The sequence below is a fragment of the Capricornis sumatraensis genome, chromosome 21 (assembly GCF_032405125.1).
Source record: "Capricornis sumatraensis isolate serow.1 chromosome 21, serow.2, whole genome shotgun sequence".
Classification (NCBI taxonomy): domain Eukaryota; kingdom Metazoa; phylum Chordata; class Mammalia; order Artiodactyla; family Bovidae; genus Capricornis; species Capricornis sumatraensis.
In genome coordinates this window covers 23,129,309-23,145,292 of record NC_091089.1, presented here as the reverse complement: position 1 = coordinate 23,145,292, position 15,984 = coordinate 23,129,309, and the positions used below count along the sequence as shown (strand labels likewise).

The following is a 15,984-nucleotide window of genomic DNA, read 5'->3' as shown; positions in this document are numbered from 1 at the left end:
AACCATCCAGCCTCGGCCATAACAGCTCCAACTTTTTGCTGTTAGATACTTATCCAGAGTCATAGCCAGGGTTCTATTCAGAATTCACGAGGCACGATGATTACTTATTATGGTCTCATCTGCAGGTGAATGAAATGGCCAAACCCCAGAATATTTAGGTCCATAAAAAATAAGACTTAGGCATTTTCCTCTGAAATAAGATTTTCCGATACAAAGGCAAGCATACTTAGAGCAGTGCTAGAGAAACACTGTCTGGGAGAAAGCAAAAAACCACTGAGATTATTATGTCATGGTCTTGTTTGATGTTTTTCTCCTTGTGAAACCAGATGATCATCACAGGGTCATCAGTAAATCTACTGACATGGTAAAGAGCAGATTAAAGGTATGCTTATTCCATTATCATCTGCTCATGGAAAAATGGGGGTGTCACCTTGTACAAGGTAGCTTTGACCTGCTGTCCCCCTGTCTTATGACTATTTTTATTGTCAGTGATATGCAAAAAAAAGTAAAATTAACTGGCAGATGGCAACCTCATAAATCTTCAACAGTGAACAAATGGTTTAAATTAGTCAGAGAAGTGAAAAACAAAAAGTAAGATTGTTTGATTACTTTCCCAAAGGAAAAAGGCAACAAAAATCATCACATGAAAATGCCTTCTGAAGAAGGGGAAAAGTGTTGACAACTTTGTGTTTTGGAATCCTTGTACATGCTTAAAACAATTTGAACATTAAGAAAATTAAAATACAAATTCTTCATTGAGTTTTCCTTTTGAAAGCTAGTTTAAATGCTAGGTATTTTGAAATAAGTGACATCTTCTTGGATTCTTTTGGTCTTTTTGAAGTGTCTTCTGTGTTGGCAGGTGGGATCAATAGCATCAGCCTGTGGGTCGGCAATGGGCTGAGCATCTCCCCAGTGCTCCATTCCACCCACTTAATCTGTGTTTGGGGCATGATAGAGAGGATGTTGGAAAAAGAAGTATCTAGAGCTCACCACCTGTGACCTCACTCTGACCCCATCCCAAACACGTCTTCAATACAGTTTGGTGTCACTGGCTTCTGCTAACCTCCCTAGGCCACCCTCTCTGATTACATTCATGAGCCCAGGACAACTACTATTCGACCTAGATGCATCCTGAGGCATGATTGTGTAAATATCTGCATGTTTGCTGATTATGATGTCGTCTCCAGTCTTTTATGTTGTTACTTTTAATTTTTTGAATTAATACGGAGTAAAATTACCTTTGTGTGGATCACAACAAACTGTGGAAAATTCTGAAAGAAATGGGAATACCAGACCACCTGACCTGGCTCCTGACAAATCTATATGCAGGTCAGGAAGCAAGTTAGAACTGGACATGGAACAACAGACTGGTTCCAAATTGGCAAAGGAGTACATCAAGGCTGTATATTGTCACCCTGCTTATTTAACTTATATGCAGAGTACATCATGAGAAATGCCCGGCTGGATGAAGCACCTGCTGGAATCAAGATTGCCAGGAGAAATATCAATAACCTCAGATATGCAGATGACAAACCACCCTTATGGCAGAAAGTAAAGAAGAGCTAAAGAGCCTCTTGATGAAAGTTGAAGAGGAGAGTGAAAACATTGGCTTAAAACTCAACATTCAGAAAACTAAGATCATGGCATCTGGTCCCATCACTTCATGGCAAATAGATGGGGAAATAGTGGAAACAGTGAGAGGCTTTATTTTCTTGGACTCCAAAATCACTGCAGATGGTGACTGCAGCCATGAAATTAAAAGACACTTGCTCCTTGGAAGAAAAGTTATGACCAACCTAGACAGCATATTAAAAAGCAGAGACATTACTTTGTCAACAAAGGTCTGTCTAGTCAAGGCTTTGGTTTTTCCAGTAGTCATGTAGAGTTGGACTGTAAGGAAAGCTGAGTGCCGAACAAATGATGCTTTTGAACTGTGGTGTTGGAGAAGACTCTTGAGAGTCCCTTGGACTGCAAGGAGATCCAACCAGTCCATCCTAAAGGAGATCAGTCCTGAATATTCATTGGAAGGACTGATGCTGAAGCTTAAACTCCAAAACTTTGGCCACCTGATGTGAAGAACTGACTCATTTGAAAAGCCCCTGATGCTGGGAAAGATTGAAGGCAGGAGGAGAAGGGGCCGACAGAAGATGAGATGGTTGGATTGCATCACCGACTCAATGGACATGAGTTTGGTAAACTCCAGGAGTTGGTGATGGACAGGGAGGCCTGGTGTGCTGCAGTCCATAGGGTCTCAAAGAGTTGGACACGACTGAGTGACTGAACTGAACTGAGCTGAAAATTGACTTTAGGGGAGTCCAGATCTAGTCTAGGGGAGTCTTAGTGCCTAGTCTCTTGTCTGACTCTTTGCACCCCTAGTGACTGTAGTCCACCCTGCTTCTCTGTCCCTGAGATTTTCCAGGCAAGAATACTGGAGTGGGTAGCTATTTCCTTCTCCAGGGGAATCTTCCCAACCCAGGGATTGAACCCAGGTCTTCTGCACTGCAGGCAGATTCTTTACCCTCTGAGCCACCAGGGAAGCCCAGTTTAAAACATATAAATTCCTGCAGTGACCACTAGAGTCAAGATTCAAAGTAGTCCCATCTGCTGAAAAAGCTTTTGTGTGATCTCTTTCTAGTCACACCCTTTACCCACCTAGCCCCTGGTAACCAAGAATCTATACTCATCACTGTGGTTTTGTATTTTCAAGAATGTTACATACATGGAGTCTTATAGTGAGTAACCTTTTGAGAATGACTTCTTCCACTCAGCATGATCATGCCTTTGTCATTCATCCAAGTTGCAGTTTGTATTTACAGTTGATTCCTTTTTGTTGCTGAGTATCATTGCATTGTAGGGATGTACCACTGACTCTTCATCCATTTGCCTATTGAAGAGTATTTAGCTCATCCAGTTCTTAGCAGTTATGAATAAAGCTACTACAAATACTCAAATACAAGTTTTAGCGTGAACATAAGTTTTGATTTTTCCAGGGTAAATGCAAATGGAATTGCTGGGACATATTGTAACTCTGTGTTTAATCTTTTGAGAAACTGTAACTTGTCTTTTCATTCTCTTCACAGTGTCTTTCACAGAGAAAAATTGTTTAATTTGAATCAATGTTAATTTATTAACCTATTCTTTTTTGTTATCATGTCTTGGAGTTCACTGTGTAACCTGGATCACAAAGATTTTTTCCTGTGTTTCCTTCAAAAAGTTTTGTAGTGTTACCTTTATTTTGATATCTGTGATCCCTTTTGAGTTAACTTGTCTAGAAGATAGTGTTATCTAGAAATTAATTTATCTAGTTAAGTAGAAGTTATCTAGAAGGCAATGGCAACCCACTCCAGTACTCTTGCCTGGCAAATCCCATGGACGGAGGAGCCTGGTGGGCTGCTGTCTATGGGGTTGCACAGAGTCGGACATGACTGAGCGACTTCACTTTCACTTTTCACTTTTATGCATTGGAGAAGGAAATGGCGACCCACTCTAGTGTTCTTGCCTGGAGAATCCCAAGGACAGGGAAGCCTGGTGGGCTGCTGTCTGTGGGGTTGCACAGAGTCAGACATGACTGAAGCGACTTAGCAGCAGCAGCAGAAGTTATCTAGTTTTCTAGAGGTTAACTTATTGAGAAGGGCTTCCCTGGTGGTTCAGATGGTAAAGAATCTGCCTGCAATACAGGAGACCTGAGTTTGATCCCTGGGTCAAAAAGATCCCCTGGAGGAGGAAATGACTACCCAGTCTAGTATTCTTGCCTAGGGAGTTCCATAGACAGAGGAGCCTAGTGGCCTACAGTCCATGGGGTTGCAAAGAGTCAGACACGACTGAACAACTAACACTTTATCTAGAAGGTAGGTTTCAGTTGAGGTTCACTTTTTGCATATGGATTCCAGTTGGTCCAACATCATTTGTTGAAAACACTGCCATTTGTCCCTTGCCAGCCTTCACACCTACGTCAGAATCCCTGGGCCGTATCTGCATAGTCTATTTCTGGATGCCCTGTTTTCTCCCACCAATCTATGTATCTATCCTGCCCTGTAGCCCTTGCCACACTGTCTTAATACTGCAGCTTTGTGGTAGGTCTTTGTGACTCCTTCAAGGGTATCCTTTTTCAGAATTATTTTAGATAAACTATTTTGGTTCTCTGCCTTGCTGTATAATTTTTAAAAGCAGCTTGTCTATATCCACACAAAAAAAATCGTACTATTTTGACTAGAATTGAGTTACATTTATATATCAGTTTTGGGAAGACTAACATCTTGACTATGTTGAGTCTCTCAGTCTGTGAACACAGTTTATCCCCTGTTTATTTAGCTCATCTTTGATTGCTTTCATCAGCATTTCTACTTTCCACAGGCAGATCCTACACATACTTTGTTAGATTCATCCCTAAACAGTATTTTAAAAAAATTTTGAGTTTGTAATCACATCTTAGTAATGTACAGAAATAAAATGGATTTTCTGTTTATTGACCTTGTATCATGCAACATTATTTAACTCACTAAGTTGTTTTGTCGATTCCTCAAAATTTTCTATGTGGACAATTATGCCATCTGGGATGGGGACAGTTTTATCTTTTCCTTTCCAATCTGTATGTATTTTTGAAATTTTATGTACCTTGATAGGCTTTCTACACAATGTTAAATAAGAATGGTAAAAGTGGACACCTTGTCTTGTTCCACATCTTAGAGGGAAAACATTCTCTCTGTCACCGTTAAGTATGAAATGAGTTGTGGGGTTTTTTTCATTAATGTCACCTGTCAAGTGGGAAAAATTTCTTCTATTATGGGTTCCTAAGTTTTTGGTTGTGAATGGAAATTGAGTTTTATCAAAATTTCTTTGCATCAATTGAAATGACTGTGTGAATTTTCTTGTTCACACTGTTAATCTGGTAGATTAATTGCATTGATTGATTTTTTTTCATTTTGAGCCAACCTTGAGATTATTTTAAAATATATTGCTATATAAAATATAGCAACAGATTTATATATCTTAAAATATTGGCATTTAGTTATATACTGTAAAATATTTTGTTAAGGATTTTTTACATCTGGTTCATCAAGATATTGGTCTGGAGTTTTCTTGTATTATCTTTGTTGAGTTTCTTTATCAGGCTCATTCTAATCTCATAAAAAGAATTTGAGAATTGTTCCATCCCCTATTTGAGTTCAGGCCACAGATTCTGACCTACCTTCTGCAGACTGTGGTCCCAGTATCAGCTCAGTTTGCAAAGTCCAGTTCAGGTCTCAAAGCCTCTGACATGCTGTTGAAGGTCAGATTCATACATGAGCAGTTCAGGGAGAAGCTCAGAAGTTCTGAAACAGCTTTGTGCCCTCGCTTGGCACGCTCTTAATTTTTCATGACCTCCCCATTACCTTCTGGTTTTCTGGGCCCTTCCTTTTTAGTAAAGCTGGGACTTTAGTTACCTCACTTTGCCATGAACTTGCTGTCACTGTGCCCATGTCTGGGGCTAAGCCAAGTGAGGGTGGAGAGGAAACGGTGGTTGGCCCCACCTCTTGCGGCCACAGCTCCACTGATGGGAGAGGAAGTTTCCCTTCACATGAGATTTTGGACCTGCCAACCCTGCCGTCACCACTCGGAGACCCTTTCCCACACCAGGAGAAAGAACTTGCAGGCTCCCCTGGAGCCTCTGTCTGCCCCTGCTACTCTCTTCCAGACTGTGGGCTGCCTGATCCCCGGTTGGGGAATACCAGAGGGAAAATGGTCAACTCATTACCAGTTCAGTTGAACTTCCAGTTCTGGTCTTTTTTCCCTCTGTCCACCTGCTACTGTTGATTTTTTTTTTTTAAGTCTTCAAATAGCTGCTCCCTGCTTCCAGTTCTGGTCTTTTTTTCCTCTGTCCACCTGCTACTGTTGATTTTTTTTTTTTAAAGTCTTCAAATAGCTGCTCCCTGCCTACTGTCCAGGGTGTGTAGTTGCATTCAGTGGGACAGTGCTTACCCATGTCTTCCAGAACTGGAACTCCTTCCCACACCTTATCCAGAGGTTTTGCTATTGTTGAGCAGTAACTAAAGCTGCTTAGAATTAATGCATTAATGTAAGTTACTAAAAAGAAAAGTAATGACACCTTCCCTTTAATAATGTTGTATGTACAGTGTCACATGATGGGAATTTTGACCTTCATTAAAAATGTAATCACTGAGGAATTTGAACCTATAAGAATCATAATCCTTCTGACACCTGTTTGCTTCCTCTGTCTTCCAAAATTGACTTTTACCAGAAACAGATAGAAGAAGAAAGTGATACTCTTTCCATTAGTAGGTAAGTATTGCTCTTTGTAAGGACCATCATCGTTTGTTGCTTAATTAGACTTGAGTTTGATATTCAATTCAGTTCAGTTTCTCAGTTGTGTCTGACTCTTTGCAACCCCATGAACTGCAGCATACCAGGCCTCCCTGTCCATCACCAACTCCTGGAGTTTACCCAAATCCACGTCCATCGAGTCGGTGATGCCATCCAGCCATCTCATCCTCTGTCAGCCTCATCTCCCCCTGCCTTCAATCTTTCCCAGCATCAGGGTCTTTTCAAATGAATCAGCTGTTCACATCAGGTGGCCAAAGTATTGGAGCTTCAGCTTCAGAATCAGTCCTTCCAATGAACGCCCAGGACCGATCTCCTTTAGGATGGACTGGTTGGATCTCCTTGCAGTCCATGGGACTCTCAAGAGTCTTCTCCAACACCACAGTTCAAAAGCATCAATTCTTAGGCACTCAGCTTTCTTTATAGTCCAACTCTCACATCCATACATGACCACCGGAAAAACCATAGCCTTGACTAGATGGACCTTTGTTGACAAAGTAATGTCTCTGCTTTTTAATATGCTGTCTAGGTTGGTCATAACTTTCCTTCCAAGGAGTAAGTGTCTTTTAATTTCATGGCTGCAATCACCATCTGCAGTGATTTTGGAGCCCAGAAAAATAAAGTCAGCCACTGTTTCCACTATTTCCCCATCTATTTGCCATGAACTGATGGGACCGGATGCCATGATCTTAGTTTTCTCAATGTTGAGCTTTAAGCCAACTTTTCACTCTCCTCTTGCACTTTCATCAAGAGGCTCTTTAGTTCTTCACTTTCTGCCATAAGGGTGGTGTCATCTGCATATCTGAGGTTATTGATATTTCTCCCGGCAATCTTGATTCCAGCTTGTGCTTCCTCCAGCCCAGCGTTTCTCATGATGTACTCTGCATATAAGTTAAATAAGTTAAAATGTTGTAATTTCTATATAAAACTTGAAATACATTTGAAATATTTAAAACAATTAAAATTATAGTATTACCTGTGGTATAAAAGTTAATCTGAGTTCTTTGGAAATGATTTATTTTTGTAAGATCCAAAATTAATCCATGAGAAAAAGTATATGTTCTTAACATGTTTCACTTGATTTCTTAAGGTACAGGGAGCTGGTCTCTAATCTTTTATCCTATTCTCTCACCTTTCTCTCGTCTCCCATCCCTTTCTTGCCTGGAATGTTCTTCATGTACAAGACTCAGGAAATCTGGGAAAGTTGCTTATGAAACTGGAGACTTAGAGAGAGATGGAATGTTAAAACCATTGAATGTGAGTTTAGATGCTATGTAGGGCTTCTCTTCTCGAAAGTTTATCTGTATGTAATGCCTGTTTATGATACTCTGACGACAGAGTATCTCTCCCACCTGGCTGGAAAATTACCATATGAATTTGGAAACATCACAGGGTCCATCACTAAGAGTATACGCTATCCTTCCATCTTTCCAGAAAATTCTAACTATGATTCCCACGGAAGAGGAGAAGCAGAAGATTCAGGAAGCACAGCTGGCCAACCCTGAGGTGCCCCTGGGCAGCGCAGAGCAGTTCCTCCTGACACTCTCCTCCATCAGCGAGCTCTCGGCACGGCTCCACCTCTGGGCATTCAAAATGGATTATGAAACTACAGAAAAGGCAAGCACTTAGGAAGCGAGGCAGCCAGTCTTATGTCCCCAGGGTAGAGAAAGTCCAGTTTTTAGTGGTGAATGTAGTGAACTATTATTCCTGAGACAGGGTTTGAAGGGTGAGTTGATGGTGCTGGGGATGTGTCTACACTGAGCCTTTACCATTGAGGGGTTATTCTAAAGTGTCTGCCTGACACCAGCCTCAGATACTTGACTAGTTAAAAAAAACATTATTAAATGTTTTTCTGACTCTATATGCTCAATGTAGAAAATACAGAAAAACACAATATGGAAAGTGACTTGTAATCCTTCTGTCTGATGATGGTCGCCTCACTGCCATTGACTGTGGTAATTAGCAGGTCATTGAGTTCGTCTGAGAGAGGCTCTCAGTAGAATACCTGAGATGGACAGATTACAAGAGGTTGGAAAGAGAGCAGAAGGAAAGAGTTTTTGATAGTGAAGGCAGGGAAGACTCATCTCAAGTAGAAAGTAGGAGAAGCAGGTGTCCTCTCCGATCTGGCACGAGGTATTTTGGCAGACTGAGCAGAAGAAATCAGTGGAGAGAACAAGGGAGGGATGCACGGTGAGCTGGAGGTGAGCTTGAGTGAGAAGTGCCCGGGGAGGGTGCAGAAGCTGTGTGATCTTCCTCTTCCTGTAAAGGACGAGTACGTTCCTTACTGAGGGCCACACAGGTAGCAGTGGGCCTAGGGTGTTTCAGGAGGAACTGCTGTGTTTGACTTCATTCCAGAATTGGACAGGGATGAAGAAGTCTAGGGGGGCTCAGGTAACTTGGTTGCAAAACCAGTCAGCCTACTTGGGTGATTTTCTGTAGCAAAGTGAAGTAACTTCATGGAGAAAACAGGTCATCAGTCAGCCTTGGCTGGGGACTGGTAGGGTCTGCTGAGCAGAAGTAAGGCTGGAATGAATGAAGCCCAAGCTGCTGGTTTTGGGGTCGAGGCTCAGGGAAAGCCTCAGTGAGGATGCTGAGGTGGGGGGCTGTTATGAAACAATAGGACAGAGGGAAGGAGAGACTGAGGCCACGAGGTTATAGGACAGGCTACACGTCTGAGAGACTGGGAGTTAGGAAGGCGGTGGGAGTCATGAGGATGGTGGTCTTCTAGAAAGTAACCCAGGCCAAGAGGTGGCCAGCGACAGGGTGCCTAGAGGGGATGTTAGGAGACCTGGGCCCTGGGACAGTGATGCCAGTTTCCAGCATCACCTGCCTGGGAGGAGAAAGACAAAGAGGAAGACCGTGGTTCAGATGCTGAAGGCACATGTGAAGGATGAGTTCTGTAAACGTCAGTCATAGTCGGGAGAGAGCTTGGGAGATGGGCAGAAAAGGGGGGAAGACACCTAGCCAAGCTCCTGTGAGCCGCAGGGACCCACCTGGTCTCCACTGAAGAGACTCTGGGGCCAGACTTTCTCCTGTCACCTTTCTGCCCTTTTCCATGCCTGAAAGCACGTGCCAGTCACACGGGATTGCCTTACACTGGGAGGACTCCACTGATGATGACCTTGTACAAAAATGTGAAAGAACGAAGTAAAGCCAAGTGTACACTCCATCATCTTCTAATTTTTTTTTAATTGAAAGGAAGTGGCAGAACCACTTTTGGACCTGAAGGAAGGAATAGACCAGCTGGAGAACAATAAAACCTTGGGCTTTATCCTGTCTACTCTCTTAGCCATTGGGAACTTTCTAAATGGAACTAATGTAAGTCTCCACATCCTTTTCCTCCTACCTCTCGGGTCACAGAATCCCCGCCCTCCCCTTGCTGGTGGATCACTGATCTTCCGAGGCACAGTTGAACAATTTTCGTTGTTGTTGTTTTTTAGTGAAAATTTAGAGCTTTTGTCCTTAAAACATCAGGGCCTATTTATTCAAGCCTGTATCTTGCTGTAAATAAGAAAATGTAAAAAAATAAGCACATTATTCCTTAGGAAGGTTGGCTCCTCTCACAACTGACTTTGGAAATGTTTTCTTCTACAATCTTTTTCTTTTTCTTTTTCTCCCTGAGTTTATCACTTAACTATTTGTACCCATACACATTATAAACACACTTAAACAAAAAAAACTGGCCTATCTTTAGCCAGGAAGTAGAAAATCCCCAATTATGGGATTAGGGAAGTTGTGGCTGCCTACATGGCAGAAACCCCACACCCAGCACCCTGATTTAGGAGCAGAGCCCTAGCCCGTGGCTGACGGCCATGATCAGGAAGGGCCGGAGGCTCATTTCACTATCAGGGTGGCTGGTGCTTGTGTGGTCCGCTCAGGATGTTGGAGCATGTGGCCTGAGATGCTTCAGTCACAAAGGAACTAAATATTGGGCTCCTCCTAAAGGGTGTTAATTCTAACCATTTGTACCTTTCTAAGAGTCTGCATAACACTGTTCTCCACATCCTCTCCAGCACTTACTGTTTATAGATTTTTTTTTGATGAGGGCAGACATAGAGAACAGCAGGGGAAGAAGGGGGTGGGACAGATAGAGAGAGTAGCTTTTACACATAGACATTGCCATGTGTGGAATAGATAACAAAGTGGGAAGTTGCTGTATAACACGGGGAGCTCCAGCTGGCGCTCTGTGACGACCTAGAGGGGTGGGATGGGGGGCGGGGTTGGGAGGGCGGTTCAGAGGGAGGGACATATGTCTACTTATAGCTGACTCACATTGTTGTATGGCAGAAACCAAAACAACATTGTAAAGCAATTATCCTCCAACTAAAAAAAGGAAAAAGCTTGTTCTATCCAATTCTCTTGTGTTATGTTGCCCAAATAGGCCAAAGCGTTTGAGTTAAGCTACCTCGAGAAGGTTCCAGAAGTCAAAGACACGGTGCACAAGCAGTCACTTCTCCACCACGTGTGCACCATGGTGGTGGAGAACTTCCCGGACAGCTCGGACCTGTACTCGGAGATCGGGGCCGTCACGAGGTCAGCCAAGGTACGTGCGGGGCATGGAGTGGCGGGCGGGGCCCCTCTCCCCCAGAGCTGGGGGTCTGCACCCACCGTCTCTGCAGAGCGCAGGCACCGTTAACCGAAACACCCACGTGGTGCTTGCACCTTCTGCTTTAGAGTATGTGAATAAACCTCGCCTCCTGCCATTTCTAATGGACTTTTGAGATCACTTTCCCATCTCTGGTTCTCTGTCAGATTCTTTGCTGCTGAGGTATGTGAGGCAAGCCTGCTGTTCAGTCCTAACCCCACGTCCCCTGGTCAGCCACCGTACTCACCGGGCTGGCTTCTCCAGGGCATAGAAACCACCCGGCTGGTTTTAGGTGACAAAAATGTCCAAAAGATGCACTTTGGCTCCCCCTAAAACTTCCATAGGGCCCTGCAGTGAAGTGTGGAGCCAGGGAACTAAGGGCACGCCCGGCTCCCTGCCCCCTCACAGGTTTGCCATGCCTGTGATCTTACACCGAGGGAACAGTTTTATGGGGCTGTAAACAGTGTATAGCATTGGCCCCTTAGCTGCAGTCTCTTAATCTTAGTGCAGAGTTAAAATCTTCATGAACTTTGGTTTAGCCGTGAGAGCTGGACAGCCAGCTGCCCCCGCTGCAGGAGCATTATTGCAGCCAAATAACCACAGAGGGATCCCAAACAGCAGAACCGGGAGACGTGAGGGTCTTGGAAGCAACAGGGAGCTCGCAGGGAGGGTCTTCAGTAGAACACAGGAGCCAGGCCCGTGTGGGAAAACTCCCAAAAATACAACCCGGCCGAACTGCATTTAGCTCTGGGGCTCACTGGAGTCTAGTGTGGTTGTAGGAGGGCTTGCCAGGCGGCTCAGTGGGTAACGAATGTGCCTGCTATACAGGAGATGCTAGTCACATCTGTGAGTTCAATCCCAGAGTCAGGAGGATCTCCTGGAGAAGGAAATGGCAACCCACTCCAGTATTCTTGCTTGGGGAGTCCCATGGACAAAGGGGCCTGGCAGGCTATAGTCCATAGGGTCGCAAAGAGTCGGACACGACTGAAGCGACTGAGCATGCACGCGTGATCGTGGGAGAGACCGTGGTGGGCAGGAAGGGGGAAAGGCTTTGCTTAGTTCCCCTTCAGGGAGCGCTCCTCTCTCTGTCTTCCCTAACAGAGCTGGCTCTTGGGAACCTGTGGCCTGGGACCTTCCTTCACCTTCCCCTAGCTGGCAGCTGCCAGATCCACTGAGCAGGTGTCCATGAGCCGGTGTGACGGGTGGTTCTGCCTTGAAGCAGAAACAGGCTTGACCAGCAGTCCTGCAACTCTGAGAACAGGCAGACTTTTCTATTTCATAGGCATTCTCACCATATTTACTCTATGCCAAGCTCTGTTCTGAAGTCTTTAGAAATATTACTTTAGTATTCTAACCAAGGTAAAAAGCCCCTCTGAATGTCCCAACAGAGGTCTTCTAGTTGCTGCTCTGACGTCCCCCCATGAACACCTTCCCAGAAGACAGTTTGTTAGGAGTAATTCTTGAGATGAAGTCTTCCTGGCCTCTCGATCCCCATTTCCAGAATAAGTCAGTTCCCTTTTCACATATAGTCCTTTGCTCTTTCCAGGGCCTTCTACTGGTGGAGTCTGCTTGTACTGAGTTGCCCTGGCTTAGGCCCCCTGCACCAGGCTGGCCCCCCATTTCAGGCCTTTTCTTGTTTAAAACCTGACTACACAAGCCAGAGCTGTGGGTCCCTTCTTCCTGTTAACCTTGGCAATTATGAAGGATGACTATTGACCCAAGTCCTTGTGACTTCAAACAGGAGGCCAAGAGGGCCCCTACCACCACTTCTTAGCTTTTACTCTCAAAGTTGGGAGACACTGAGGGGCACCTTCTGTGTAGACAGGTGCATAGACTACATCAGGGATTCCCCAGCCACATTCCTTCCATCCCCTGATGTGTTACTTTGGGGGTCATCATTGCAACCCTCCAAGGAGCAGGTAACTCTAGTGTCTGGAGGAGAACTTTGTCCCACCAGGGGTTGCGGGGAAGTGAATAGAGGTGTGCATAGCTCTGGCTGCTCCTAGAGAGGTTGGGCGGGGTGGGGGGGGGGGGTTCGGTGCCTCACAGGCTTGTGCAGTGCTGACAAGTCAGGTTCACTTTCAAAGAGAACTAGTGAGACACGGTCACTGACCTGACCCCACGGCTCCAGACGTGAAGGCCGGTGACAGTGCAGGCTCTCCCTTGTATTAGTTATCTACAGCTGTGTAACAAATAACCCCAAAAGCTAATGGCTTAGGATAATGTATTAGTTTCTTAGGGTTGTTGTGACAAAGCACCACAAACTAGATGACTTAGAAAAACAGAAATAATTTGTTCCACCGTTCTGGAGGCCAGAAATCTGAGATCAAGTTGTTGGCAGGATAAGTTGCTCTTGAAAGAGAAATTTGTGCCATATCTCTCTCCTGGCTTCTGACGCTTTGCTGGAAATCACCCCAGCCTCTTCCTTCACCTTCACATGATGTTCTCCTTGCGTGTCTGCATCCAGATTTCCACTTCTTGTAAGGATACCAGTCATATTGGACTAGGGGTCCACCTTACTCCAGTGTGACCTCATCCTAATTCAGTTAGTTACATCTGAAATGACCCTATTTCTTAATCAAGTCACATTTTGACATACTGGGGCTTGGGACTTCACCATGTGAATCTTGGTGTGACACATTTCAACCCCTAATAGACAGTAAGAAACATTTCATGAATGGTTCTGCCTCAGATTCTCTTCTGGAGTTTCAGTCAACATTTCAACTGAGGCTGCCATCATCTGAAAGCTCAACTGGGGCTGGAGAAGTTTTCCCCATGGTGGTTCACTCCCCTGCTGGTTCTTAGAAAGAAGACTCAGTTTCCTCCCATGTGTGCCTCCACCAGGGCTCCTTGAGTGTCCTCATGATACAGCAGATGGTCTTTGCCAAAGTATGTGATCTGGGATAGAGTGCACAGAGCTCCTTGCAGATGCTCATCCCTTTTTATGACCTAGCTTCTACATTCTCTTCATTAGAACCAAGTCACTAAAGCTGGCTCACATGCAAAGGGAAGGATTGCTGGCTTGACATTTTGAAGGCGTGAGTGTCAAAGGATTTGACATACTGTGTGTTTTCCCCATGCCATCCCTTTCTGCAGCCCTGGCTTTTGTCCCTGAGTTGCCCTGCTCCAGCCCAGACTCACCTGATAAGATCTGACTGCCTCACAGCACAGCTCTGTGTCCTCTTACACGCGGAAAGTGGCCCATGTGGAGCTGTTGTCAGGAGAGGGCTTCCTGGCGATGACTTCCTGCTTGCAACAGAAGGCCAGGCCAGCTCTCTCCCCAGGGTGGAATATTTTAGGGACAAACCTAGGCTTAAGACCTGATGGTTACTAACTTAGACTCTGGAGCCAGAGATATTTGGGTTCAAATGTCAGCTCCACCACCTCCCAGCTGTCTGGCCTCTCTCAAGTTCCTTAACCTTTCTGTGCAACAGTTTCTCCCCCAGGAAGTGGGGCCAGTAATAGGATCTGAGGCCATGAAGTAGTGTGAAGACTCAGATCATGGTGGTGCCATCAGTGCAGCAGGCAGCCAGCTGAGGCAGCCTTGCAGCTCTCCTCAAAAGATGCTGCATTAATCTCCCTCTTCAAACACCTTTTGGTCAGAGGCTCCCCACCTGCTTTCCATTGGCAGTGAGGTTGCTTTCCCTGCCTTTAAAGGCTCACAGTGGATTCTCTTCCTTGAAAACTCTCTCTCACGTGGTATCTGTCCACCCACTCTGTGCCCACTGCAGTGCTGGACAGGCATCACCAGTTAGACCAAGGACTCAGTACATTCTGAACTGAACTGACGTTATTACATTTATTAAAGTTATTCAAAATATTGTGGCTCAAAGTCGCTACCAGGTGCAAATGATTAGACAGGTCACAACTGGCTTCAAACCTCCTAGACCTCTTCAATATTACGTGTTGATCTCAGGTCATCTGGATCCCTTTCTAGACTTACTCTTTGAACTAGTCAGTCCTTCTTTTCTAAGGCTGCATTTCTTTTTCTTTCAGTAACATGTCAGATTTTTTTTCTCAGCTCCACTGTATCATAGGAAAATGTAGCCTTTTCTCATCTGGATCCCAAATTCCTTTGTTTTCAGGCAAATGATTTTTCTCAGTGTCCCACAACCCCCAGTGCTTACCTGAATCTCCAGCCTCTACCTAAACTTGCCTTCTGTTTTGGCACCAAGAAATTCATGATGTGTGCTGTCTTGCCTGACCCCCTTGACATCCCCTTCGCTCAGCACATCTTCATCTTGTCTCGTGACACATCTCACAGGATCAACCTTTCTTGACTTGGCCTCCAGCATTGTCTTTCTCAGGGTGGGACTGGAGGTCTGAGGTTACTCCAGCCAGTCCTTTTGGGCACTCGCCTCCAGGCCCTGCTCTCGTGACCACAACCACAGCCTCTGAGCAATGGCGGCTCACCTTTCCACACTTGCTCTTTCTCCTCCTCATTTGCTGGCCCCTCGCCCTATCCATCGCTCACTCTCCATCCACCTCTGTCGACTCTCTTCAGCTCACTGGTCTGTCTAGTTCTTCTTCCCGCTCCTAGTCTTCTCAGTTTCTTTCCTCTCTCTCACATCTCCTTCAGTGTATTTACTTCATGGATAACTCTCTGATTCCCATAATTTTTAGACTAGAATTTCCATCAAAACATTCCTTTAGAAAGCCTCATCTCAGTTCACTTCAGTCAATACAAACTGGTCCCACTTCCCTGAAGAGCAAAGTGAATGCTCTGTCCCATCTGTTCTTTGCACACATGGTTTGCATCTGCTAACAGATGGGGTGGACCACACACTCTGACTCTCACCCAGACACAGAGGCCTGGTGGGTAGTGTACCTCCTCAGTGATCACCTGTCTGTATGATGAGCCTCCTGGGGAACAGCAAGCTGGTCTCTTTCTGCATTGATCTTTGTCTTCCTCATACCTGGGGGCTGGAGCGGGGGACTGGCATGCACTCGCTTCTCCCTGAGTGTTGTTTGAATGAGGGAATGAATGGATAAATAAATTTGTCACACAATGTAAAAATGATCATAGTGAAGAGAAGCTGGCTGCCCCTTAACTGGCCCCAACATATTAAGACCATCCATGT

At 44.9% G+C, this 15,984-nt stretch overlaps 1 protein-coding gene across 2 annotated transcripts in view; it reads left to right on the top strand.

Moving 5' to 3' along the window:
* Positions 1 to 15,984, top strand: part of FHOD3 (formin homology 2 domain containing 3) — a 529,299-nt gene that overhangs the window by 480,499 nt on the left and 32,816 nt on the right. For both annotated transcript variants that reach the window (XM_068993855.1, XM_068993854.1), the window contains 3 exons: positions 7,753 to 7,935; positions 9,517 to 9,636; positions 10,700 to 10,861. In XM_068993855.1, coding sequence (XP_068849956.1) covers positions 7,753 to 7,935; positions 9,517 to 9,636; positions 10,700 to 10,861 — 465 coding nt within the window. The remainder of the gene's footprint in view (positions 1 to 7,752; positions 7,936 to 9,516; positions 9,637 to 10,699; positions 10,862 to 15,984) is intronic.